Source organism: Colletotrichum costaricense, assembly GCF_030867565.1.
Source record: "Colletotrichum costaricense strain IMI 309622 chromosome Unknown Scaffold_4.1, whole genome shotgun sequence".
NCBI lineage: Eukaryota > Fungi > Ascomycota > Sordariomycetes > Glomerellales > Glomerellaceae > Colletotrichum > Colletotrichum costaricense.
The window spans coordinates 2153412-2180304 of NW_026848233.1; the positions used below are offsets into that span (position 1 = coordinate 2153412).

General features: G+C 54.3%; 9 protein-coding genes across 9 annotated transcripts; 6 read left to right on the forward strand and 3 right to left on the reverse strand.

Annotated features, from left to right (window-relative positions):
• Positions 1-510: 510 nt before the first annotated feature.
• On the forward strand, positions 511-2423 carry CCOS01_04766 (peptidase family M28; the record flags this gene model as incomplete). Its single annotated transcript, XM_060452947.1, has 3 exons — positions 511-582; positions 758-1650; positions 1712-2423. The coding sequence occupies 3 exons, from the start codon at positions 511-513 to the stop codon at positions 2421-2423; spliced, it is 1677 nt and encodes a 558-aa protein (XP_060316905.1).
• Positions 2424-4140: 1717 nt separating this feature from the next.
• Positions 4141-5547, forward strand: CCOS01_04767 (uncharacterized protein; the record flags this gene model as incomplete). The annotated part of the gene is made up of 2 exons (XM_060452948.1): positions 4141-4287; positions 4372-5547. 2 exons carry the CDS (start codon positions 4141-4143, stop codon positions 5545-5547), a joined length of 1323 nt encoding a protein of 440 aa, XP_060316906.1.
• A 712-nt stretch (positions 5548-6259) lies between these two features.
• On the reverse strand, positions 6260-7770 carry CCOS01_04768 (uncharacterized protein; the record flags this gene model as incomplete). Its single annotated transcript, XM_060452949.1, has 5 exons — positions 6260-6734; positions 6812-7212; positions 7280-7347; positions 7423-7603; positions 7660-7770. 5 exons carry the CDS (start codon positions 7768-7770, stop codon positions 6260-6262), a joined length of 1236 nt encoding a protein of 411 aa, XP_060316907.1.
• A 671-nt stretch (positions 7771-8441) lies between these two features.
• Positions 8442-8844, forward strand: CCOS01_04769 (uncharacterized protein; the record flags this gene model as incomplete). The annotated part of the gene is made up of 2 exons (XM_060452950.1): positions 8442-8515; positions 8715-8844. 2 exons carry the CDS (start codon positions 8442-8444, stop codon positions 8842-8844), a joined length of 204 nt encoding a protein of 67 aa, XP_060316908.1.
• A 4401-nt stretch (positions 8845-13245) lies between these two features.
• Positions 13246-18929, reverse strand: CCOS01_04770 (uncharacterized protein; the record flags this gene model as incomplete). Its single annotated transcript, XM_060452951.1, has 2 exons — positions 13246-16847; positions 16901-18929. The coding sequence occupies 2 exons, from the start codon at positions 18927-18929 to the stop codon at positions 13246-13248; spliced, it is 5631 nt and encodes a 1876-aa protein (XP_060316909.1).
• Positions 18930-19880: 951 nt separating this feature from the next.
• Positions 19881-20108, forward strand: CCOS01_04771 (uncharacterized protein; the record flags this gene model as incomplete). The annotated part of the gene is made up of 1 exon (XM_060452952.1): positions 19881-20108. One exon carries the CDS (start codon positions 19881-19883, stop codon positions 20106-20108), a length of 228 nt encoding a protein of 75 aa, XP_060316910.1.
• Positions 20109-22241: 2133 nt separating this feature from the next.
• On the forward strand, positions 22242-22466 carry CCOS01_04772 (uncharacterized protein; the record flags this gene model as incomplete). Its single annotated transcript, XM_060452953.1, has 1 exon — positions 22242-22466. The coding sequence occupies one exon, from the start codon at positions 22242-22244 to the stop codon at positions 22464-22466; it is 225 nt and encodes a 74-aa protein (XP_060316911.1).
• An 876-nt stretch (positions 22467-23342) lies between these two features.
• Positions 23343-24622, forward strand: CCOS01_04773 (quinone oxidoreductase; the record flags this gene model as incomplete). The annotated part of the gene is made up of 2 exons (XM_060452954.1): positions 23343-24299; positions 24368-24622. The coding sequence occupies 2 exons, from the start codon at positions 23343-23345 to the stop codon at positions 24620-24622; spliced, it is 1212 nt and encodes a 403-aa protein (XP_060316912.1).
• Positions 24623-24861: 239 nt separating this feature from the next.
• On the reverse strand, positions 24862-26239 carry CCOS01_04774 (UDP-glucose 4-epimerase; the record flags this gene model as incomplete). The annotated part of the gene is made up of 4 exons (XM_060452955.1): positions 24862-25265; positions 25315-25765; positions 25828-26062; positions 26211-26239. The coding sequence occupies 4 exons, from the start codon at positions 26237-26239 to the stop codon at positions 24862-24864; spliced, it is 1119 nt and encodes a 372-aa protein (XP_060316913.1).
• Positions 26240-26893: the final 654 nt, after the last annotated feature.

Below are 26893 nucleotides of genomic sequence, written 5' to 3' on the forward strand. Positions count from 1 at the left end.
CGGATAGTTGATGTTTGTTCATTTATTTCACGTGATGCTGACTTGGTGCGTCACACTCCAATATCAGATGGCAGATGGTCCGAACTTGAATCTCCGCACCCCGAGGACGACAGTCAATACCGTACCATTTGCCAAGCAATTATTCAGTGTCTGTGCATTGACAACCCGCATTTAGCCAAGTCAGGATTTCTTCATAAAGTTCGCGAAAGAAGTAGTAATAACACAAAACCAAGGCTTTATTGTGAACATAAGACCTCTCCAATATCAATATGGTCAGGTCCCAAAGGTTCCTTCACGAGTTCACGTGTGCCAACGTATGGTATGGGCTCTCACGACGAGGAATGAATCATGGAAAATCGTGGCTGGAACTTTGTGTCATTGTCATTGGCGTATCGGCGGCTCAACCTCATTGGGTTGCAATGCCAAGAAGTTCCACGGCGTAACCGAGCTGCGCAATCGCACTGGTGCGTACGGCCGTTCCTGGATCAGGCAGGTCGCGATAGAGTCGTAATGGAGCAGAAGAAAATATTGGCTCTGGGCTTCCTCATTAAGTCTCACGTCCCCGCGTTTCTGGGGAGCCTAGTACGCGTCGAGGTTAATTGACAGTGGCTCCGGCCGGTGAGCTACTGGCGACATCGCCAGCTTCCTTATCTATCGTCTTGGCGATGATCACGCGAGCGAAGAGATGCATGCGTCGCTTCCAGCTCGTTGGTTGAGGGAAGTCTAAAAGGCCAACAGGCCGCTGCTTTCCGCCCAGCTTATTGGGAACATCTCCTCGCTCGCCCACTCGCAGGTTCCTGTTTCTAGCCACTACAAGGCAACTTCAAATCTTGTGCAAGACCCCGCCGGTCGTGTAGCAACAGTTCACAAGATGAAGACGGCCGCTCTCGCATTGGCCCTGCCGGCGCTAGTCAGCGCCGTTAAGTGCAAGCCGTACGTCGAGTCCGAGAAGCTCCAGGAGCTCATCAACATTGAGGACCTCCTCGCCGGGTCCCAGAAGCTCCAGGATATTGCGGATGCCCACGAGGGAAACCGTGCCTTCGGCGGTGGCGGCCACAACGCGACCGTAGACTGGCTTGTCGAGGAGCTTGAGAAGCTCGACTACTACGACGTCTACAAGCAGCCTTTCACCGAGGCTTTCGCCGGTGCCAAGGCGACCCTCTCAGTCGCAGGCGATGCCATTGACGCCCGTCCTCTGACGTACACACCTGGCGGAACCCTAACCGGCGCTACCTTGGTCAACGTTGCCAACCTTGGATGCGAGGCGTCGGACTACCCTGCCGAAGTCTCTGGCGCTGTTGCGCTCGTATCGAGAGGCACTTGCAACTTTGCGGTCAAGGCCACTCTTGCCAAGTCTGCAGGCGCTGTCGGTGCCATCATCTACAACAACGACGTTGGCGCGCTTTCAGGAACCCTCGGCGCGGCTTCGGATGGTTACGCCCCGACTGTGGGAATTACTCGTGAGGAGGGACAGGCCCTTGTTGCCTCTCTTGCAGCTGGTCAAGCGCTGACTCTTGATCTCAATGTTATCTCCATCATCGAGAACCGTGTCAACTACAACGTCATTGCGGAGACGAGGGGCGGAGACCATGATAATGTTCTCATGATCGGAGGCCACTCCGATTCTGTTTTTGCTGGCCCTGGTATTAAGTAAGTTAACATCACTATGAGATACGTTCGGAGAGACGAACTGACTAATATTCTCTTCCAGCGATGATGGCTCCGGCACCGTTGGTGTGCTCACTGTCGCCAAGGCCCTTACCCAATTCACCACCAAGAACGCCGTTCGACTTGGATTTTGGGGCGCGGAAGAATACGGCAAGCTCGGCTCCTACTTCTATGTGAAGTCGCTCAACAGCTCTGAGGAGGAAATTTCAAAGATCCGAGCATACCTCAATTTCGACATGATCGCCAGCCCCAACCCTAAGCTCGCCATCTACGATGGTGACGGCAGTGCCTTCAACTTCACTGGCCCCGCCGGCTCTGATGTGATTGAAAAGGACTTTGAGGAGTTCTTTGAGTCCAAGGGCCTGGGCCACGTACCCACTGAATTCAACGGCCGCTCTGACTACGCAGGGTTCATCGAGAACGGCATCCCGTCTGGTGGACTATTCACTGGCGCAGAGGGCCTCAAGACGGAGGCCGAGGCCGCGCTGTTCGGTGGCGAGGTTGGTGTTGCCTACGACGTTAACTACCACTTGATCGGCGACGATATCACCAACCTGGACAACGACGCTTACCTTGTCAACACCAAGGCCATCGCCCACAGTGTCGCCAAATATTCCATGAGCTGGGAAACTCTTCCTGCTGTTGAGTTGAAGAAGCGCAGATGGGCTGCAGACACGGCCCAGCACCTCAAGCGTGCTGCTGAGTTGACCGGTCACTCCCACGATGGGCCCTGCGGTGGCGGCTCCCACTTCTAAGGGAGAAGCACCCGAGTGACTGACTCCTACGAGGGGGTAAGACTCCAACCATGGATACCTAGCCTACCCTCGGCTTAAAAATAGACGAGAAATGAATGGATGACAGACTTCATGTTATTTGCGCTCCCTTTGCGTGACAGTATGCAGTGTGATACTGCCACAGGCTTGTCAGGATCCCAGTAAACCGAATCCTCCGCCTGTCAGCATCGCACGACACTTTATGAGCTCTATTCTTCAATTAGGCAGTTATTTCGACCAATCAGATTGCCCGGGCTTCCCGTCTTTTCTAGAGTAAGTGATAAATGGTACTTTTGTGGTACTTTTGCACAACCAACTCTTGTCATCGCTTTATACATGTTCGGAAGAAGTCAAAATTCCGCAGATACAGACAATCGTGGTAAGGCTTAATGAGTCCTGATTATGATGTCGGAGGGTGCCTCCGTACCCGAGACAAGACAGGCGAGTCTAGCCTTTTGCATATCTCGGCTATCGCAAAAAGGCCATGTGGACACCATTTTCCAGCTGTTGGAACTTATCATGCAGCTGTCGAGCAGCCCACTCGAGAATCTTAACGCATGGCGTCGTTTCTGTATGCCCCATCTTCTCAGGCAACAACTTACTGCCTCCTAAACGAGATAGCCTCACTCAATCAGCCCAAGACATGACTGCATCATCGTGATCTTACTAATGGAGGCGGAGCAGTGTGGCACAGATTTGGCCGAGGTCTAGGCAAGGAGCGATTGAGAAAATATGATCGCACCGGATAAGCAGACTCATCACATTCCTACACCAATCATAACCTTGAATTGGCAGCACCCTTCAGAGTCGATGCCTATGGCTGGGTCTACGGCCGGACGTCAGCCGCCCCCCTTGTTTCCTGTTGGGGGCCGCTTCTCCCCAAGAAACCTTAGAAACACCGTTGGTTGACCCCTGGAACGGGCGCGAACCCTGGCTTTCCAGTCCCCAAAGAAGTTTAAGGACCTCTCCGCTGACAAGGAACTGGAACACCGGGCAGGCTCGCATTCCGTCTTCTTCGCCGGGCATCTCCGGCCGATGATGGCGAGGCCAAATCCTTCAGCATTGGCAGCACTGCAGCAGGCTATAGGGCGACCTATGAGGGTCGGGCTTGGCACCTAGTGGAAGACCGGTCACTGCGGACTTGTGCAGGGTGCGGCGACCGCAACCACTTCCGCGATCTCACCGGTCAATGTCGTGGGGGCCGAGTCTGAATCTTGTTTCCACTTTAGTTTAGGCAACCCTTGAGTCCTTGATGAGAAACCGGATCATGACCTGTTGCTGCATGTCTCAACTTGATGGCTCATGGCAACTTGCATAGGGCTGCAGCGGCTGTGTCGTATTGCTGCCCAGGTTATGAGAGTCGACGGTAAGTATCTTGGTACTGCGTGCTTCGTGACTGTGCCTCCTACGCCTCAACCCTCCAGTCTCTTCGTTTATGTACCTCACACTCGAGAACTCTGAGAGAAGTTCAGTCATGTAACAATATATAAAGGGCTCTCTTCTCTTTGTTTCGTTGTGTTCCGTCTTCATTAGCATCCAATAACCACTAAGTATCTCGGTCTATCACTCCCTTGAGCTCCTGTATCACAACAGGATCCAGCTTGAAAACTTTCAGTGTCTCTTGGTATTAACATTCACACCTAAAACGACGAGCTTTCTGGCTTTGCTCAAGGTTCTTACCCCATATCCTTTTTCCAAAATGAAACAAGAAACGATTTTGCCGACTCATGGGCTTATGCCCAATAGCCCTCCTGCTCGGCGCCCAGTTGGACGTGTCATCTTGGTAGCCCTCTTTACCAGCATCTTGGTCCTATCTTTTCTCAAGGGCGAGACTATCTTATCAGCAGTAAGTCCATCTTCAGAGTTCTACTAGCTTCTATCATCCTTGAAGCTTAGCACTTCCACGATGCTAACTCTATGGTTCCATCAGATCACCGAAAACACTGAGGGCTGCGCCCGCAAAGCTCATGGAGCAACAAGTATCGCGGCGCTTCGCGTTCGAAATGTTAGTCCCCTACAAGGAGACACTGCTGTCTCTACAGATGGTCGCTCTGGATACAACCGTCGTGATGACACTGCTATTACCACCGACGGTCGTTCTGGCTACAACCGCCGTGACGAAGAGGCGACTGTCGGCACTGACGGACGTTCCGGATATAACCGCCGCGATGAAGATCAAGTCATGAATACAGACGGCCGGTCTGGCTACAATAAGCGCGAAGAGAATGCGGCTATTACGACAGATGGTAGATCTGGATATAATCGGCGCAACGCCAAGGAGACGTCTGATATGACCACGGATGGTCGTTCTGGGTACAACCGCCGTGAACAAGATGCCGCTCTTACTACAGACGGACGATCTGGATACAACAGGCGCGAAGAGGCTCTTGACTCTACAACCGATGGCCGATCCGGGTACAACCGTCGCGAACAGGCTACTGATGCCACTACTGATGGAAGGTCAGGATGTAATAAGCGGGAGGAAGCCTCTGCTATCACAACTGATGGCCGCTCGGGGTATAACCGTCGCGAAGAAGCCTCAGACGCCACTACTGATGGACGTTCCGGGTACAACAAGCGCGAAGACGCCTCTGCTATCGGCACTGATGGGCGCTCAGGGTACAATCGCCGAGAGAATGACGCTTCAGCCATGACTGACGGACGATCTGGCTACAACAAGCGCGAAGAGGCGCTTGACGCTACAACAGATGGTCGATCTGGTTACAACCGTCGTGAGGAGACAGATGGCCGCTCAGGATACAACAGTGTGGAAGACGGTCGCTCCGGTTACAGCCGCCGCGAAGAGAGCTCGGACGCTACTACAGATGGACGATCGGGGTACAACGGTGTAGAAGACAGAACTTCTGGGGTCGGTCGTCGCGAGGAGCTTGCTGGTGCCTCCACTGGTGGACGGTCTGGATACAACAAGCGGGATGAGGCCGATAGCCGGTCTGGCTACAACAGTGTTGAAGACGGGCGCTCCGGATATAATAAGCGTGAGGAAAGCTCTGCTATCGGTATTGATGGACGCTCAGGTTACAACAGGCGTGACGAAGCCTCTACCATCACTACCGATGGACGCTCTGGGTACAACCGCGCAGTCTAAGTCCGAAGGAATACGATACCCTGTAAATGCATTGTGCCTTAGATCCGGATTTTAGATACATCGAGCTCAAGCTCCGCCGTCAAATATTAATTCTAGTAGTTACTTAGACTTGGACTGACGAAAAATTTCATTCTCAGTTTCATTGCACGACTTCTTTTGATGGACCCTTATATTTCGTCAGATCGCTCTTTTTTAGAACAGTAGGATTGCCTACTCACGCACATCCATGTCACAAACGCGTTAGAAAAGGTAGGCCCCAATGCAGGTAGGAAGATCCTAAGGTAGGCCACCCGGACATTCAGTGTAACACGACCGGACTCCCCCATTTGTAGTACCTTATCTTACATAAACGATGGCTTTGCTACTTTCAGGATCAGTCATGCTGAAAAGTCTGGCTATGCAAAGAGTATTATGGAGATCCTTTGGTCTTGCGCGGCCTTCCTGGAGTCTCTGAGTGGTAGCCGATGCCAAACATGGTATAACATGGTGTCTCTTAAACCTACTCATGGAGCTACACTCGGCTAAGAGCCGCGCTCGCAAAGTCACTTAAGGAGTATGATTGGAGCATACTTGGTCAGAAGCCACATCATACCGCCCGCGGTGGATCTGCTCTTACTCAGAGAGGTCCATGTGGATATTACGGTTTTCATTCCGAACAAGCTGGTGTGTAACCAATCTGCCATGAGCATAGTCTGCAGTCCTCCCACGCTCATCAACCAAAGCGGCCCTTCTGCCACCAACCCCCCTGAGCTTCATCGCCGGCCTTGACCTCTGTAACCGTACTCTTGGCCTTCCTCAGCGGGTCGACCTGGTTCACAATGAACTCATCCATGTACCGTCCACCCGCTCCTCCTCCCTGATTGATGTTCTCTTGCCGAAGACTTGCTTCGCTGCCGACCCGCGACCTCCGATCCGGCTCCATCTCCATGTCGTCCTCGAGTTCCACGCTCTCCAACCTCCGAACTTCCCTCGTGACTTCAACCTCCTTGGTAACAAAGATACCGGGGAATCGTTGCCGCAGTACTGGCCAGAAAATCGGGACGCTACTGGCAACCATGGCCAGATCGACTTCGACGGCGGATAGGACGATGCTGAGGGGGCCGTACCACATGGGGTCTAATGTCGGACGAGTGGCGGATCGGTGTTGAATGATAGAGTATACTCGGACGACTGAGACGCCGTTGACCCTACAAATTGTGTTAGCGCTCTGGGGATCCCTGAGAGTGATGGTTCGCTGTTGGGGAAAACGAGGGACAAAACGCACGCAATGCCAATGACCAGCAGCGCAAGCAGTCTCAGCTTCGACTTAAGCGACTGTTGAGGTCTGAAGTAGAGCGGAACCGGGATGGCGAGAACAAGGACGTCCAAGGCAAAGTTGACCGAAGAGTGACTCTCATATGTTCCCGAGAATATATCAGAATTGAGCGAGCCGTATGCCCAACGTGTGGCTGGAATGGTCCAGTTCCAATATGCTGCGACTGGCACGCAGGGAACCCATCCCAGAAACGAGTAGGCGGTGGCCCATAAGCTGACAAAGATGATCAGGTAGATGCAGAGCGATCGAAGGAAGGACGGTCGGTCGAAGATGCGCAAGTATTGAAAGAGGAGAGAGATTTTGATAAAGGCGGTTGACATTTGGTAAGATGCGTTTGCAACGTAGAAGGTCTAAGGCAAGGGGTTCTTGATAAGCAAGTCAACATCATGAGCGACTATCGGCGGGTTGACTTCATACTCGGAGGTAATTCTGGACTTCTGCCGCAGAGAGGGTATAGATATGTCTTCCCATCCCATATTTGGTAGCTATTGACCAAAGGATTAGTTTCACAAAAGCGAGAAAGGGAAATTTGGTGGGGTCCTACCGACACAAATTCCAACAGATCCAGTTGTTGTTGTTAACTGTGTTGAAATCCTCACGTGAGACATTGTTCGTCATCGAGAGAGTATACAGAGGGTTACACACCAACGACAATATCACGAAGCAATCATCCCATCCTAATGACTGAACCAACTTGGCTCGCACGTACATGCGGAAGGCGACACACATCCACGAGAAGATCTAAGCAACGTCGTTAGTCACATTGCTGATACATCTCCGAACAACTTGGAGCTTACCGCGAAGGCAATAACCACGCCTAGGATAGTTGGAGTCTTGTTCACCAAGGGCGTAGGCTCGCCCGAGTTATCGGCGGTTCCATACAACGCATGGATTGTTGCTCCGTCCATGGTGATCACCACGGACCCAGACCAGACATTAGCTTAGGTTGAGGTTGACGTAAAGAGGGGGCTAGACCACCACCAAGCCAAAAGCAAGTCAAGACGTTGAAACGGAAACGAATGAGATGTCAGAATTGAAGCAAGCTCCATTCATGTCTCTCGAGGTTGTGGGAAGAAGGGAAAAAAGAAAGATAAACGCCGGGTCCCAAAGACGAGATCGACTCTAGAACGATCTGACCTGTTCCACGGCTGTGGTAATATATTCTGCTCACAGGAATGAGAAAACGGGCCTGGGCCATCGTTTCTTCGTCGTGCCCACTTTGACATATGCCGAATGCACAGATAAGACCGGGGAAGGCAAGGCGTAGACCTGGAAAAGGGTCCTGTCTCTCATGTTCCCTTCTACTCCACAGTCGAAACCATGCCCCCTTTTCCCACTACGCCAGGAAGATTGCAACAACAAAGGCTTGCACAACTGTTTTTGGCGGGCGAAGAAAGCTGGACAAGCATCATGTTCGCTGTGTGGCTCTCAAGCCCCGGCGGCCCACGATGCCGTGTTGATCTCTCTGTCTGGTCCTGCTTGAAGGCGTCCGTGCGAATACAACCCCAACCCTCCCCCTGGTTGGACTAGTTCCCACCAGGAGCGACGTTCGCAAACCGCCTCTTCGAGTAGTCCTCCCATGTCCCCGGTCGTCGTCCGAATGAGTCTTCAAGGGCCAGAGAAACAGTTGGCCCCGGCAGGCAGGTGGAGGCTGTAAGTCCCGGATCATTCCAAAATCCAGTCTTCACAATCTGCAGGAGCTTGGACAGCCACGTTGTCACCATTCCACACCTTGTCTTTTGCACCAAAGTTGCAGACTAGTTCCCCTTCTGGAGTACGATCAACCCTATGCAAGCATTGCATTCAGGTCCAGAAACCTGGTCTCACATGCAACTAGGTAAGACATGCAGAGCGCGTCTGCGAGGCGCCTAACCCCGAAACAGCGAAACATGGCAAGACATCCCACGAGGCACGTCTTTCTCCCCAATGCGCCACGGATTTGCCGCCGGGGAAAGAGAAGAATACTGGAGCAAAGCCTGTGATCAGTGACACGCACATCTACAACGCTGAAGCCTGGAAAGGAGAGTGGGAGGAAAAGGAAAAAGAGGAGTTTGCAACCCACGATCTCAAGATTCCGGCATTGCTGAAGTGAGAGGCGTTTACACCCCGGTTCCTTGCTCTGCAACGAGAGCTCGAGTCAGTGTAGCGCACATCATTGGGGGCGACCCGTGTGTTTCAGCGAGTTTTTGCGCCGTAAGCTTTTTTCTTTTCTTAAACACTGACTGGCGATTAACAGAAGGAATTAAGAACTAAAGAAGCGCTTCGTGTGACGACTGTGACAAAATCCCTTACTAAGGTATGTGACGAAGCCAAGATGCCATCGGATCGTCCAAACTCGTCAATGAGGCAATAATGGTGTCCTGTCAAGCCAAGAAACTCCGAGTCGCATTATCCAATGCATCCCAATCCTCCCATCACTCGTCATTCACCGTGATGTTGCGTTCGCATCGGCTACTATCTTGTCTGCTCGATCGCAGCGAGTCAAGTCACCCGACACGGTTATAATTCTCGGTCTAATGTCTTCAATAGTGGCAGAGATATTCTGCCTCACTATATTCATAAGCCCCCATCACTGGCTTTAGATGGCCTATAATTGCGCCGTCTTAAGACCGAAAGCAAGATCTCAGCCGGCTATCGCGGACGCATCTCAGGTCATCCGGTTTGAGAAGGGAAGCCGCATCGCCGCACTATGCCGTGGTGTAGCGATTCAGATCATGACAAGTGACGTTCTCAGGTGATTGGCAGTTTCTAGTGAGGTGATATTGGGACACAGACCTCGATCTAAATCACCCACGTGGGCCCTGATGTTGGTTTCGAGTTGCAATGGGGGCGACTTGAGGGAGGGGAAGATTTGCCGGATGATACGGAAGAGGTAGATTCAAGTTCCTGGAACTTTGAAGCTATGGTGAGCCTACAGTGCTTCAACATTAGTGGTTGACTTCCAATCCCCGATTTTCGAAGTGAAGCTATCGCTGTCACCAGCTAGACTTACATATATGTCAATGAAAAGTAGGTGATTTCGCAACGTCTGAGAGCCAATTGTTGACAGCAGGCAGCATTATTCGATGGACTAGCAGTGCCAGTGGCTACTCATGTTGAAACGGATGAATTGGATGGGGCTGAAGCGTGAGCTATCCTGATTACCGCCGCAATCTCAAGACTTGGCGTGTTGGTCCCCGCCGTAAATCAGACCAATATCGAGGTCCCCGGTGTGCTCGGACATCATTCAAATCAGACAATCAGACTCCCCATTGAAGTCCCTCAAAAAGATGCATTACCCAAATCGCAGCGTGTCGTACCTGACATAATGAGCCTACCTATCTGGTGGTGTCGGCCACTTTACGAATCATCGCAGTGTTGAGCCCATGTTATGTGCAAACTGGGCTTAAATTGGAGCAGTAATTCTCCGAGCGTCTGACTCAGGTAACAGTGGATAAAACTCTCCCTGACAGCTGTCAACGCAGGTTTGTCGCAAATTGCAATCAAAAATTCTAGATGCTTACGCCATGTAGAGCACCGGGCCGGCGGGAAAAGAATCAAATCGTGTCTCTGATGACGAGATCGTGCCCGTGCCAAACGTTCATAAACAAACGAGACGGCTAGTTTGAGAGAACAAAACGACGAAACAAATTTGCCGAGCCCACCAAGTGGGAAACCCTGAAGACAAAAAGAGCATCAGCCCTTCTGAAGGCTATCTAGTTTAAGTTTAAAAGCACGTTATTAGACGCGAACTGTGCCATGCAAAGGAAGCTACGAGACTAAAGAGTATAGCTTCTTTCAAAGAAGCTTTGGCGAGAAAGAGGTCAACGGCAGGCAACTCTGTTGGATGTTCCAGTCTTGTGCAACCCGAGCCGATCATTGCGGAAAGTGGGCGACATGGGCGATCATGGAACATGACAAGAACATCTTGCTACCTTTCAAGAGTTGGGATTTCCCCTGGATACAAATTACAAACTCCCGCGGAGTGGAGGATGGGGACGTCTAATCATTCCAAGCCTCCAAGGTACGGAGTATGGGTGCTGTATCAGTGGAGTTGGCGAAAACTTGAGTATGCGCCCCTGCGTTGGCCAACTCCACTGCGTGGTGGGGATTGCCCGGCTGAAGATCGTTGATGCGAGACATGAAAGGCGGAAAGTATGGCTCGACCGCTCGAGAGATCCTGACTTTCGACGAAACAACATGTCAGTCTTGGTTATCGAGCTAGTGTAGCTCTCTATTCGCAGAGTCTAGACGTACTTTGTGGTCCCGGACATCCCACCTCGAAACGTGAAATCGGGGCACCGGCTCCCACTGAGAAACTCCCGCTGAACTACGCGCCCGCTGCGGAAGCAAGAAATCGGAACCTTGCGCCGGTTTATCGGGAGTTGGACCCCTGCGGATAGTGTCCGAAGCGCCGTGTACAGGATGAGGCAAAGCCAGACTTCCACTGAACGAAAGATACTCAAAGCCTCCATTCCGAAGCCGTCTTCCGGATTGGACAGGTCCTCCGATTTCCTTTCCTCAGTACCGTGCCGTGTAGCTTTTCCTCTCGAACTCAGTCAGGAGCTTTGGCCGCGAGGGCTCTGAATATTCTGCTCACCTCGTGGACCAGCAATCCTCCCTTTTTGACATTTCCCCCTCTTTGACGTGGTAGCCGCTGTGAACCGTCAGTTCATCTGTCATTGTGATTGGGAACTCCAGGTCCAAGCTCCGTCTTCATATCGAGATACCGACGTGATCGTGACCCTTGAGAGATTGAAGATCATGGACCATAGTCAACCCATCAAAACTATGGTCCATACCTCCCTATCAACCATCAAGACATACCTGCATAGGCTGCATTATTTGCTGTATCTTGACTCGGAGCTTCGGAAGTCACTACCCGTTTGCGTACCATCATCTTCGTACGCTCCAGATCCGTACAGGCACATTTGTCCACAACCATTGAATTGACCAGTCAGAACAATTGGAATACCCAGAGTAAGTCGGAAACCGGGAGGCAAGCCCACGAGTAAGTCATCACTCTCTTTCGCTCCCCAGTCCACGATCCAGAAAAAAAAGGGAGGCCCGAGCGAAGAGACCAGGTAGGGTATCATTCTCCCATGCAGCCTCTTGAAGGAAATGTCCTAACTATGCCCCCATCCTGCATCCTACAGTGACATCCGCAGCATCGCACCGGCGCAGCTTCCGTCCAGATACCGCGAGGTGATCGTCATGTCAACCGCCCCCGCCGCAGTGTGGCCGTACCAGAGACTGGGAGTCTCCAAACCCGTGGTCGACGAATCGACGGTTCAACGGTCCTGAATCGATTCCCACTCCCGTCGCACGAAAGAATGCAATCTTGTGTCCACAACCCGTTGAAGAAAAATAAGTGTTCCATCCTTCTCCACTGAAAGGATCATCAGAGTCGCAGAATGCAAGACACTGGAAATCCGCCCAAACTGCAACCATGAGCCTTTTTAAAGATTCCCCACGAGACGAGGGCAAAGACACGCGAGGTGAAAACCGCTGACTGGCTCCCTCCCACATAGTGACACTACTGCGCTACCCCCCAAATGCGTGTCACCGTGTCACGCCCCTCATCTCGCCAGCGACCCTGACAGAAATTCCGACGATCGGCGTTGAAGAAAGAAGCCAAGACCCGGGAGTTGTGATGGGGAGGATCCATATCGGATGGCACCCGACTCCGTTCTGTCTCGCACCTCTGCCAGACTGCCACCGCCTCTGATCCAGAAACCCCCCTTCTTCGTCGAATCGTCGCTTCTCTCTGCTGCTGTGTATGAATGCCCCCCTGCCCAGTATCTGCCCCCCCCCCCCCCCCAGCTGACGTCTTCACACCAAGCATCGGGAGTTCTCTCCGTTCGTAGCAAAGGGGCCGAAAGAGGCAACAGGGTCGTGGAGGGGGGGGGGGGGTGTCAAGACACAATTCGCAAGCTACGCACCTTTTGGGACGATTGCGAGTTTTGTCCACTCTCTATCCGTCTTAATCCAAGTTTATCAGTATCACAGCCTCAAAGGCCAATTCTTCATCTCCAAGAAATGAGGGTCATGAGCCTGAAAATAGTCTTTCCATTAATTCGCTTCAATGCGTTCAAATTCTCAAAATGTATCCTGGGCTTGATCAAGAGTGAGCCCCGTTTGAATCCCACTTATGCGCCCGTCCCGCCAACAAAGATTGGGAAAACCATCAAACGCCTGTTCCTATCCAACCCGTATCCCTCTCTAACTTTTTGATCTTGCGGAAATTCAGTTGCCAGAAGTATCACGCTAATGTGGCAGTCGCAATTGTGAGCCGAAGTTGTGACCTAGCCCACCGACGACCTCGCTCATCCCCCGCGCCCAAAACCTCCATGTCTCAAGGACACAGGGCCAAGCTTCACAGATCCATCCATCGCCCCTCTCGATTAATCTCTAATCTCCCCAGTGATGTATCCAATCTGCCTCCTCCCATTAACCCCCGCGTTGGTGAGCTGGCTCGCGAGGTTCGTCTGCCCGTCAACAAGCCTCCTCTGCTCCGCCAACCGCGCCCGGAACCTCTCCTCCTGCTCCCGGTCCAGACGATCCACGTCCTCCCTCTCCGCCACGCGAATCGCGCTCAGCGTCTTGGCCTGGTCGACCTTCTCCGTCGCGATCTGCTTCTCCCACTCGAGCATCATGCTCTGCCTCGCCATCGTCAGGTCCGACTCGGCCAGCTCCACGGCCCGCGCCCGCGTGATGCTCGCCTCCGTCAGCGCGGCCTGGTGCTCCAGGTCCGCGCTGCGCTCGTTGCGCTTCCGCCGCATCTGGGCTGCAAAGTGATCCTCCTCGATGCGCGCGCGCTCGTTGAGCGCCACCAGCTCGTCCTGCGCGACGCGCTGCCGTCGAGAGTCCTCGAGCTCTGCCTGCGCGGACCAGATTTGCGCCTGCACTGTCGCCAGCTCGCGGTTGCGCGCGATGGAGAGGGCGTGGTCTTCCTGCTCGAGGTTGATGCGGTCGAGGCGGGCGCGGCGGGTGCGTTCTTGGGCTTCGACGTCCTCCGGCATGCCGACGGCGCCCTCGGGTTGGGGCCCCATGTTGGCGTAGTAGACGTCCTCGGCGCGGTTGGCGCGGAGGAGCTTGATGAGGGCGTCTTGCTGGTCTGATTTGGGGAGGACGTGCATGACGTACATTGTTGGGGAGTAGGTCATCTTGCCGTCCGAGTAGTGGTTGAACTTTTTGTTGATGTGTTTCCACATGCCCGCCTTGAGGAGTGTCCGGCAGGTGACGAGGGGGTCCCGGGACTCGAGAGCTAGGAGGAGGATCGACTTCCCTTCTGATCTCAAGGTTGTGTCGGAACCAGCCTCGATGAGGAAGTTGATGACCCTTTCCATAAGCTTTTGTCGCGCGGCAGTGAGTTCGCCGCTATCTGCGCAATGCCGGGCAAGTTCCCCTAGTGCACTCCGGCCTCCGTGAAGAGTACTTGGGAAGTCGGGCTCGTGTCCGTACTGTACTAGGACCTGACAGGCTGAGTGGTTCAGCTCGCGGGCAGAGTTGTGAAGTGACCCGTCATTGCGCGAGGCGCCAGCAGCTAGTAAGTTGGACATCATCTTGATCGCTGTGTCCCCTCCAACCTCGGTCGATAGTGTGAGGGGCGTGTTGCCCTTCACGTCGCATACGTCCACCTCTGCGCCTTCTAACAACAGCATTTTGACGACGTCGGGTCGGCGGTTCCGGATAGCCAGCATGAGCGGCGTAGATTGGGATATCTTCGACTCAAAGTTGACCTTGGCGCCGGTCTCGATGAGCATCTGCACGATGCCGCTGCTAACCTTCTTCTGCGGCTGGAGAAGCGCCCACATCATGAGCGTAACAGCCTCCTCATCAAGGTCTTCCATTACCTTCCAAGGCATCATCTGATCGTAGTAGTAACCGGCATCCAAGAGGGCCTTGGTAATCCGGATCGAGCGCGGGTGCTGCTGCAGGGCAAGGAACATCAGGGGCAATGAGTCAGGTGGCGTATACATGACGTCCAGCCTCGTCTCCCCGTCAGCGTATTCAGTAAACATTGTAATTAATTCAAGGGCGTCGTCTTCCGAGGCCGGATTGTCAAAGATGCGGTAAAATGATCGGGATATGGACTCGGTGTTGGGCTTTTTCTCTAGTAGCCTCTTGACCAAGAAGGAGTTGCAAGCAGCGGCGGCCGACTGTAACAGCTTGCCGTCGGCATAGTTGACATCGACTTTGTGATCGAGCAGGATATCGACGAAGCCGTTGGCGAGTGCCAGGCTATCGGGCTCGCTCTCGGTTAACGGCAGATCGACAACCTGGGTGAGGACGGAGCTGAGACCGTCGCCGTGGGCTCCTTTTTTCAGGAAGCTGTGTAGAATGGTGAAGCCGGCTTCCGAGAACCAAGCGTCCGTGTTCTCCCGGGTGAACCCTTCTCTAATGGCGAGATTGAGATCGGCCGATAAGATTTTGGACTCGAGCATGAAGGCAAGTGGTTTTACCAGTGCTCTCCTCGTAGCGTCGACCAGGGTCTGGCAGTCGTTGGCGATCGGCGAGGCACCGTATCGGAGGAGAGACCGAATAATTTTGAGGTCGAGCTCCTCTTCGTTAATCGCGTTATTCAGTACTACGTGTAAGTCGTCGGAAACAGGCAAACCGGCTCGGAACAGCATATCGATCGCGGCGGCACGGGGTTCGCGACTAAGTTTCCAAGCAGCCCTCAGCGCCCTATTAAGCGTGGCATGCGAGGGCTTGTGTGGCTTCCTTTTGTTAGACCCCTTTAACGAAGCGTGGGATTTGGCGGAGGCAATGGATCTCAACGAGGCGCTTGATCGTTTACTCACTAGCCGCGTCCCGAGTTCGACCAACCCCAGCATCATTTTCAGACTGCTCAGGTAGGCGCTCCTCGTGGCCGCCCAGATGGCCTCGCCCTTGTTGTAGTTCGGGTCCGCGCCGGCTTCCAGTAGGATCTTAACCAGGTCGTCGCCTTCTTCACCGAATCGGACCGCGGATGCGAGCTGCGCGTCGAGTGCTTCACCTTCTACGCCGTGGACAAGGAGAGGCTCGAGGATGGCGGCCCGCGTCTTGAGGTTGCCGACTTCTGTGGCGGCTTGGAAGCCCCTTTCGATCGTCGATCGCTTGGGTGTGGTGGTGCCGCTGAGCAGCATGTTCAGAACATCGGCGGCGCCCGAGCGACATGCCTCCACGATGGCATCCTCGTCAATCTGCGCCCCATGGCTGACGAGAAGATTACCCAAGACCAGATCACCGTCCGCTGCTGCCGCAAGTAAGGCATCGGAAAGGACGGAGCCTGAAGCTCCATGCTGCAACAACACCTCGCATATCGCCGCCCTTGCTTCTCGGTTAGAAAGAAGAGCCGCCTCGGCGAAGGCATCGTTGAGCACAGGAAGAGGGTGCTTTTGAGCTAGTACGAGTTGAACAATATCAGGACGCTCCTTCTTGACTGCCGAAACCAGGGCCTCTCCATCGCTTGTGTTGGCCTTGGCAGAAAGGGTTCGGAGCAGCGGTATGTCGTTTGTGTAGGTGTTGATAGCGAACCCGAGAGCCCTGTTTACCTCAGCGCTAGGCGCGCCCGCGTCAAGCAACTTCTGGGAGAACTCGAGACGATCCATCGGGTCGGCGATCCGCAGAGCGTGGGGTAAAGCCGATGCGAGCGATGCTGGGTTTGGGCGGGCCGCGAAGAGAAGATCAGTGATTTGCGTATCGCTTGCGGCTACGGCATGGCAAAGAGCGGCGGCGTTGTGGGAGTTGACGTCGGCACCGGCGCTGAGGAGGACCTTGACGATGGATAGTTGTCGATGTTCAGGAAGGGTCTGAAGGAGGGCGTGGACTTCCTTCACGAGAACGTCGTTGAAGGGAGCCCTATCTTTTGTCTTTTGCAAGAGAATCTCAAGCTTGGCGGCCTTGGTATCTGAGAAGATGAGTTGCCCAAACTCGCTGACGGCCCTGCTGACCGTTGCATGTGAAGGTTTGCCGTGCATGAGCAGTGTCTCTAGCACTGGAGGGTCATGGCTGTGGATTGCTGTTACGAAAGATTAGCATCTCTACTATTCCCCTTAGCTAACAATCACTTACCGGAAGCCATGGCAATGCCGTTGTCAACGTTGACATCGGCATGCCCCTGCACCAACAACACTTGCAGAAGCTTCAGATCAGCTGGCCGATAGTTCAACGCGTTGAGCATTGCCTGTGAGACCTTGACCGGGTCCAAGTCCGGCACCGATGTCAAAAGCAGCGTCGCCATATCCAACCTCGCCTTAGCATCCTGGGTCGCAATGATCCTTGGCAGTACGCCAGCGGCAGTGTGAGGTGTCACATTCTTCTTGAGCAGCGCATTGAGCAGTCTCACGTCTTTTTGTGACACCGCAGCTACTAAAGCTGAGCCCTCGTTGGTGTTGATATCGGTGTTGTACTTGAGAAACAGCCCGATGAGATCTTCGTCGCGGTGTGGTGGCTCCTCGTCGATGGCCTCCTGTAACGCGTCGTGAACGATGGGCCCAGCGAGACCGCTCGTGAGGAAACACTCCACCATGCGATACCTGTTTTTCCGTGATAATGTCTTGGTGAGAGGGAAGATTTGGGCTAATGTGTCGCTTGATGGTTTGCTCATGAGAAGCTCCTTCGCCATCGCCGCATCACTTCTCATGACTGCGATCTGCAGAGCCAAACCGCCCTTGTGGTCGACGGATGCCGTTTGATGGCGGTCATACACCATTGATCTCGGCCCTTTCTTCACATCATGTTCGGCGATGGGACGTCCTCCAGGGAAGACGGCTGTGAGAAGAAGCTTGGCTGAATCGACGTCGCCTGCCTCCGCCGCCTCAATGAGCATGTCATGCAGCGCAGTTCCGTTTGCCCCTCTCCGTAACAGCAAATCCAACAATAACCGACGGCTCTCTACGCCCATGTTTTTCGGTATGAGCTCGACACACTCGGAGGCATGTGTTGCACTTAGTTCCGCATTGCCGCTGAGGATGATGTGCGCGACGTCTACCCGTCCATTCTGTACAGCTTTCCGAATGGCCATTGCGTCCTGATACTCTATTGAGACCCCATACTTGACTAGAAGACTGACCATGTCTTGGAATTCTGCAGCTGCGGCGTGGATAAGTGCCATGGCGGGTGCGTCGCCGTCTGTGCCGGCGCAAAGTAGTAGTTCGGCTACGGCAAGCTTGTCTCTTGGGTTCATCGACGGGTGATCCAACAAATTTGAGAAAGCCTCATCCAGTCCCGGGCGTTTCGGCGGATGGTTCCCCATGAGTATCGCAAGAGCAATGTCGTGACGTCCCTGGCTAATCGCGACTTTGAGCGCCTCCGCTTGGTTGTAGTCGCCGTCGGCATTAGATCGACTTAGTTGTAGCACCGTTTCCAAACACCCTGCCTTGGTCGCGTCCACCATGCACTGCGAGAGCCACGAAGTCGGTGGCCGGCCCTCAGACCGGAGAACGATGCCCACCAAGTCCGCCTGTCCGCCCGCCGCGCACGCCTGGCGGAACGATTCCTGGGCCTCGGGGCTATGCGCTACCCCGGCGCCGTAGCGGAGAAGAAGCTCGATGACTTCCACGTTTTCAGACTGCATGGCGACCGGTAACGAGGCGTCCAGGGCAAATGTATCGGCGTGGGGTAACAGGACCTGAATCATGTCGACCTGGCCATTGTGCACGGCGTGCTGCAATAACTTACTCCGCTCGCCGAAGCTGTCGAGACTTTTCCTTCGAGGCAGGATACTCGTCTTTGCCTTTTGCGCCATGTTGACGTCGCCGCCGGATGAGACGAGCTGTGTGATGAGAGCCTCTGCCACACCGGGCGATCCGCGGTCGGCGACATGCTTGTCGAGGGTGTCGAAGACGACCTTGTAGTCCCACGACTTCTTCTTCCCCGTAAAGGCGCGCCGCAGGTTAGTCGTTGATTCTGTGCGGCCGTGTGACATTTGCTTGCGCTTGAGCAGCTCCTCGGCCTTGAAGTCGTCCTCCGGGGTCCGGAAGCTGGGGGGGCTGGAGGGCCGCGTCAGGGGCGTCGGTGACGGCGGGGGCTCGAGACCCCATTCCTCCGCAAACTGGATGATCCGCCGCTGGCGATCATCCTCTGTCGGCGGAGTCGGCATCGGGGGCGAGCCGGGGGGAGAAGATAGGAATGGAGACAGTTTGGCGATGTGTTATACGGCGGTGACCTGGCCGTATGGTGCTAGGGAAAGGGAGGAGGGGGGGAAAAGGAAGAAAGGGAAGGGATGAGAAAGAGCTGTGAGCGGATAGCTCTCGTGAGGGTGAGGTTGAATGAGGCGGAGTGCTACGTGAGATGAGCTGAGAGAAGAGAGATAGAGAGAGAGAGAGAGGAGACGTGCGGCGCAAAGTTTCGTTTTCGTCCCAAGATGATGTTGCACGCTCAACGGCAGAGGGACGGCGGAAAAGACGGCCTATGGCCCGGTAGCAGTGTTGAGCGGAATAGCATGAACGGAGGAGGTGAGAACAAGCATCCAGGATCGATGGTAGGCTGACATAAAGAGGATACAAAGTGTGGTGGTAGTGGCGATTGGCGGTGGTGGAAGAAGAGACGTTGGATGAATGGACGGATCGATCGTTTGTTTGGGGGGCCTGGGAGGCTTCTGTCTGGGGTTCGCGGATGTTCGGCCCAGAACGACTCGTATCGTATCAGCTGTGCCCTCAACCGCTTGGGAAGAGGCCAGACGGGAGATGGCAGACACGGGTTAACCGCAGAGCTGAACTCAAAAGAAAGTGAGGGTGGGAAAAGTAGAATGATGCAAGCCGGGTTGAGGCAGAACGGACAGTTCTCTGACGGCCAGCCGCAGCAGAAGCAGCAAGCAGTAAGCAGTAGCAAGCAGTAACACGATGCGTAGCCCGTGTCCTTCTGCAGAGGGGTTAAAAGACGCGGGTGTGGTGGCCTTGGGAGTGAACGGATAGAAACTCGAGGCGAAGCACACCGCACGAAAGACGTCGGCGAAGAAAGATCGAAAGGTCCAACGGGCAAAGGGCAGATAGCAGGGGTCGCGGGTTGAGTTGAGTTGAGGTATCCCGAGGTCCTAAGCCTTGTGGCGACAATGCGTCGCGTTTCAGCAGGGTGGAGTTCAAGTTTTTCGTCTGTTCGTCCTTTTCTCTCTTTTTTTCTCTTGGAGAATTTGCTTGGAGACTTGCCCACTTTGGAGGCTGGTCCCCTAGTCTTTCCAAGATACGAGTGTCACAATAGAAAAACGGTCAGGGTGGCCGGGACCTCTTTTAGGAGTTGGAGCTCGGGAGAGACAAGCGTGACAAGCGTATCCGTAGGCTAGGCGGTTAGCGGACAGGTCGAAGGAAGGGTGTGGCTGGGGGTTTATGAGGTCGGACGATGGCAGGGCCCTTGAAGCTTCACCAAGGGACAGTGACGTCGATCAAGATTGATGAATGAGACCGTCGGCCTTTTTTTCCTGGACGTAGTCGTGATGAAGCTCCGGACTGGCAATGATTAAAGGGGATATCGCAGTTGACTGAAGCTCGGATAGCTAGGGGTATCCCCCCTGAGAGTGGATATTGGTTGACAATTAGAGGCAATGAAGAAAATGGAGATCCAACAGCAGCATGGGCATAGGGAGAGGATAAACGGCAGAAAAAGTTGGAGTATGGATAGTCATCCGCCCAAAGCCAGTTATGCAAACAAGCCTCGAGAGACCAGCCATTCCTCGTTTAAGCTTGTCGGGCGACCCGGGGGGACAGCTGCCGCCAGCGCCGGCGCATGTGAGTGGTGAGGATAAATGGGCTCGGTGAGCAGTCGACGCGAACGTGGCAGGGCATACGCGGACACGTTGACGATCCCTGGATCGCTGAAGGTCCCGTACGAAGCGTGGAGGCGTATGGGGTGGAGAGGTCAGAGAAACAGGAAAAGGCGGAGGAGACGGCACAGAAAGTGGAGAAGATGAAGGAGTCGAGCTACGGAGGAGGGGACCGAAGAGTCCGTTGGAGTACCCGAACGTCTTCAAAACCTCAACTTGAATCTCAAGTCCTGGACCAAGTCTTGGGCCAAGAGTTGCCGAGACTCCAGAGAGAGAAAGTAATCACTCATACGGACAATGCTAGCCAGGTCTCACGTTTCTCCATTGCCTGTTGACGCAGACAGCAACTCAATGGATCTATGTATTAGAACCAGTAGTAGCATGTGCTTCCGCTGACTATCTCTCGGGGCCGAGGGCAGAAAGACTCCAAAGCCAAGGAATGCATGGTCACCAAGTGGCTCTTCGTTTGACCCGAGTAAGGTATCCATACAGGTAGTCTGGGAAAACCACCCAAAGGCCTATGCTCCAAGATTCTGGGGCAAGATGAACCGGTCCCCGATTGTTTGAAGGACAAGAAGGGACAACACAGGCGCCGCAACAACTCCTGACCCCTGACAGAATGGTCACCATTCCATCGAGGGAAAAGAGGCACGAAGCATCCTGGACGGATAGCACGAATAGGTCATTGACGGTACGGAGTAGGTATCCGTAGATAACCTTGCAAACTGCCTTGCCGTTCCGGCCACCTGGCTGTGCGTTCCCGCTTTGGGTTTGCTCAACTACCGTAACTCTACATACTGTGTGGCGTTCGACGCATCAGCCCACGCGCAAAAGAAGGCTAAGAAAGTTCTTCTGCCGCCCTTCTCTTACGTGGCGTGCATGGCCGAAGGATGGCTGGCACACACACATACACAATGCCCGCAGCTCATTCGTCTCACCGAAACATTCCACCGTAGAAACAAATGCACGCTAGGTACAACGCTGCTGTGCCTTCGCAGTTAGACCAAGGTACACACAGAAGCCAAGCCGGGCTGAGCCTCATTGAAGACGCCATCGATTGCGTCCAAAATGTTCGCCTTTTTTTGACGCGTCTTGAGATCGATTGGTGAAGGCAAAATGCAACCCACACGCTGAAAAAGATGCGGTGACAGGTTTGATATAGCCATGTACGGTATGCTAAGAAGAAGCCAAGTGATCAAGACCAGGACTGATATATAGGATGGATGAGATCATTAAGAAGGGTGGAAGGGTGCCGACAAGTCTGAAAAGGTCACATCTAGAATGTCACCGCGGGAAGAAGAAATGAACCCCAGACAAAACCGATTGGCGATCATCCGGGTGCCCCGACGCATTGCTGTCCGCACTCAATCCGAGTCTTGGCAACTGACTAGCTTCAGAGATTCCCCGACTTTGGGAGGGAACATGCTGGTTCACCTCTTGATGCTTGACGACTAAAAGATCCAACTGGTTTCTCCCTCGTGCGAGTCCACGATGAACTCCATCAGCCCATCCACCATGAATGAACGACGGTGAATAATGCCGTGATTACCGACCCAGCAGCGGTGGCGTGTCGTCCAGAACCGGGCGCCTGTCATCTCTGCTCCAGAGACTACCTGGCAGCATCACTGCCCGCACTGCCGCCGCGACCAGCGGTTCATGCCAAGGGTGTTGAGGTGGTCAATCCATCATCAGACCTTCAAGGTTTGCAATGCCAGGCCGTGGATGAATGCGCTCGAGCACCCCTGTGGTGTCAAGTGGGTGCCCAAACGGTTTACTTTCTACTTTGCGATCTTGCCACTACTTCTCTTTGCTTTGTTTGAATTAGTTTTTCTTCCTACCAGATGCATAGTTTGCAATAGGCATCAAGTTCAATTAGTGTAACAAGGGGATAGTAGTGTTGTGGTCAGCTCGGTATGCATTAACTGGCAACACATTTTCTCATCCACCTCAGTGTATCGCAAGTCTTCAGTTCAACCCACAATGCCTCCCGATTTCCCTCTTCCATTAGATGCTCGAATTTCAGTGTTTGGGTGGTCGCCTTTTCTCCTTCACACTCGATGCAAGCTATGCAACTTTCGCAGTGAGTCGAGTAAAGAGTCCCGCTCTCGCAGTGCATAGCGATAGTTATCATACTCGATTGACCATCAAATGCACCAAGACCAGGTCTTTGAGACAATGTGATCAGTGATCATGATGATCATATTAATCGACCGATGGATGATTGTCAAAAAGTTGAAGCACTTCGCAATGAAATGAATGAGCATATGATGTGAAGCACCCCATCTCTCAGTCTCACTCTTACCCTTCATAGCCCTCTTCTCATACTCACCCTCACTCTCACATTCTCATTCTCACTCGTACACGACCGGCAAAGATCTCATCCACCTTTCACTGACAGCTGTCCGCCCATCGGGAAGCCGACCCCTCTCTCACCCGTCACCCGAACGTAGCCGCCTCCGGCCCCCCGCCCGCCCCTCATTGCCGACCTGAGAAGGAAGAGAACCCCGCCATCGTCACCCAAAGCTCATAGCTCCTACGCGCGAGAACAGCTGAAGCATTTCTAATCACGTCTTATGGGAAAGAAAGCCCCCCCCCCCTCCCCTCACTTCATCGGAACGCTGACTAAACCACAATTGTGACCTCAAGCGCAATCGGAAGCTATTCCAATACTGCGTATGCGTAAACGCCCCTCCGTCGTCCCATAGGTTACAGACTAAAAATAAAGAAAAAGAGACTGAGACCTCTCCTCCCATCCAAATGTCCCAATTCCTCATCTCGCGACCCTTCACATCCATCCGCACCCTCACCAGAAGCTCCAAACCCACACCAATCCTCACCACCCTCGCCGAATCCACGCGAATCCTCCCATCACAACCCTTCCTCAAGCAAACTCACCACCAAACCCGCACCTTCATCCCATCACCAACCCTCCAAACCTCCCTCTCCCCAGCCCCGCACTTCACAATGGCCTCATCCTCCTCCCTCCCCCAAACAATGAACGGCATCCAAATCCCCCGCACAGGCGGCACGGAAGTCCTAACCCACCACACCGACCTGCCCCTCCCCGCCCTCGCCGAGAACCAAGTCCTCGTCCGCAACGAATACGCAGGCATAAACTACATCGACACCTACTTCCGCACCGGCCTCTACAAAGCGCCCCTCCCCATCACACCCGGCCGCGAAGGCGCCGGCACCGTCGTCAAGTCCCACCCTTCCGTCTCCGGCCAGTTCAAAGAAGGCGATCGCGTGGTCTACATGGGCCCCTTTGGCTCCTACTCGGGCTACTCCGCCGTCAACGCCGCTCAGCTCCTGCACATCCCCGACGCGCTGGCCACGGATAAAGCCGCCGCCGCGCTCCTGCAGGGTCTCACGGCCTGGACTTTCGTCCGCGAGGCGGGGGAGGTGAGGGAGGGGGAATGGGTCCTCGTCCACGCGGCCGCCGGCGGCGTCGGGCTGCAGCTCGTGCAGATGCTGCGCGCCGTGGGCGCGAGAGTGATTGGCACGACGAGCACCGATGAAAAGTGCGCGCTGGCCAAGAAGAACGGCGCAGAGTTCATTGTCAACTCGCGCTCGCAGGACCTCGTGGAGGAGGTGGCGAAGATTACGGGCGGGCACGGCGTGGATGTCATCTTCGACGGTGTTGGAAAGGCGACGTTTGATAGCGATATCGAGATGGCGGCGCGTAAGGGGAGGTTGGTCGTCTTTGGCAACGCGGTAAGCTCTTCATCAAACATTCAGACGTGGTCTGCTAGTCTAGTAGCATCGCTAACATATTCCTCCAGTCGGGAGCCGTTCCTCCTTTTGACATCCTCAAGCTGGGTCCCAAGAACTTGAAGGTCATGCGGCCCATTGTCAACGGCTACACTGCTACCAGGGAGGAGCTGGAAAAGTACAGCACGGAGCTCTTTGACATGATTACCTCGGGCAAGGTGGAGGTGGCCATCCACAAGGCGTACCCGCTCAAGGACGTCAAGCAAGCCCACGAGGACTTGGAGAGCCGCAACACGACGGGGAAGCTGATCCTCAAGGTGGATTGACTAAACGCACGTCTATGATATTCATGAAAGCGGGTCAACCAGGAGGTGCTGCGAGGGAGTGGTATCTTAAACTTTTTTTTCTTTTTGTAATTAAATCCTCTCTCTATGGCGGATGTCGTATCATGGCTCTCGCTGCAAATAGCACTAATTCTATCATCATCTATGATAAGCAACCAAACTTTTTTCTTTTTTTTCAAGATGTGGCTGATGCACTGATACATATCCGTCCCTCCTTTTGCTTAACCGCTCGTGGGCTTGGCGTTGGCAAGGAGCTCAGGGGGAGGGTCCTGGCGGTAACCCTTGGGGTTGTTGCTGACCCAGCGCCAGAGATCCTCGCACGCCTTCTCCAGCGTCTCCTCAGTCTTCCAGTTGAGCTCCTTGTTGGCCAGGGACGGGTTGGCAGTGAGATCGAGAACGTCGCCCTGGCGTCTGGGGACAACATCGTAGGGTAGATCGCGGCCGACAACATGGCTGAAAGCCTTGATCATCTCGAATACGGTGCTGCCACGGCCGGAACCAAGGTTCCATGCCTTGACACCAGGCTTGTTCTCGCGGAGGTAGTTGAGGGCGCTCAAGTGACCCTTGGCCAAGTCGACAACGTGGATGTAGTCGCGGATGGCGGTACCGTCTCTCGAGGCGTAGTCTGCTCATGATCAGCGGGGCTTCTCCATCATTTCGCCATAGTTACTTACCGTCACCAAACACGAGGAGCTTGTCGCGGTCACCGGTAGCGACCTTGCCGAGCAGAGGCAGCAGGTTGTAAGGGACGCCCTGGGGGTCCTCACCCATGAGACCAGAGGGATGAGCACCGCAGGGGTTGAAGTATCTCAGAAGAGCGCCGTTGAACTGCTCGTAGGGCTTGCCAGCCTTCTTGAGCTTGTTGCGCTCGGCGTTGATGTGATCAGTAATAACCTGCTCGACAAAGGCCTTGGTGTGGCCGTAGGTGTTGGTGGGGCCAATCGGGCAGTGCTCGGGAATGGGGATCATGTTCTCGAAACGGGTGGCATCGCCGTAGACAGTCGCCGAGGAAGAGAAGACAATGTTGGGAACATCGTTATCCGTCATGGCCTGGAGGAGGGAGACGGTGCCGGCAACGTTGACGCGGTAGTACTCGAGAGGGATCTCGCCAGACTCGCCGACAGCCTGTGATCAATCGTGTTAGTCTTCGTGCCACAAGGGCATCGCAAAGGAGCAAAGGAGCTGACCTTGAGCGCGGCGAAGTGAATGACACTGTCAATCTCGGGGTGCTTCTTGAAGACCTCATCGAGGCCGGCCTTGTCGGTGACATCGACCTGGTAGAAGTGGGGTCGCTTGCCGCTCAGCAGCTCGATACGGTCGACAGCAACCTTGGAAGAGTTGTACAAGCTGTCGACAATGACCACATCGTAGCCGTTCTGGAGGAGAGTGAGGGAGGTGAAGGAGCCAATGTAGCCGGTACCACTGCAAGCCACCAAATCGCGCGGTTAGCCTCTATGCTGTATTCGGACTTGCGCCAACAAACAACGCCGCGACGGCTGGTGTCAACGGTGCCACAGGCAATAGGATTGCCATATACTTGCTAGTCAGGCGAGAAGAAGCGGTAGCTTACCCGGTAACCAAGACAGTTCCAATGGCCATCGTGAAGAAATTTGCTGGCGGCGATCGCAACTATATGCGGTGAGGGGTAATTTGGAGGTGGAGGGGGGGAGCGTAGGTAAGTTGACGAAGGGTAGTGAGAGCTGCGCGGTCCGTCGGGGTATCAAGTCGTAAGGGTTTGAAGGAGAGCGCAAGTCTGTCGTAAGGTTGAGTTTGGAGGAATGACGAAAGGGAGAGGTTGTAAAGGATTGCGGGAGCAGGCGAGAGATATATCTGGCGGTTGACGTGAGGGGTGGGAATAATGAGGCGACGGTCGCAATAAGGAAAAAGTAAACGGGGTCGTCTGTCTGTAACGTCCAGGCTGAGTGATGATGTGGGAGAGAAATTGGCTCGGCCATGAGTGCCACCGTTCGCGCCCACGCCCACGCCCACGCCCACGCCCACACCCACGTCTTCCGGTAAGCCCACCATGCCCACCAGCGAGACCAAGCATTAGGTTGAGTGCAATGCGTGCTGCCAGTCCCAGAATGTAGGTACTACGTCTTTTCACAGTAGTGAATTTGGGGCCATTCGGGGCCACCTCAATGTTCCATCCGCAACGGCCAATCTGGCGCGCCAAATTGGAGGCGATGGCGGGGTCCTGCAGGCGGGGGTGGCACCAATCTCAGGCTCTGTGGCTGGCTGCGGAGCCGACTA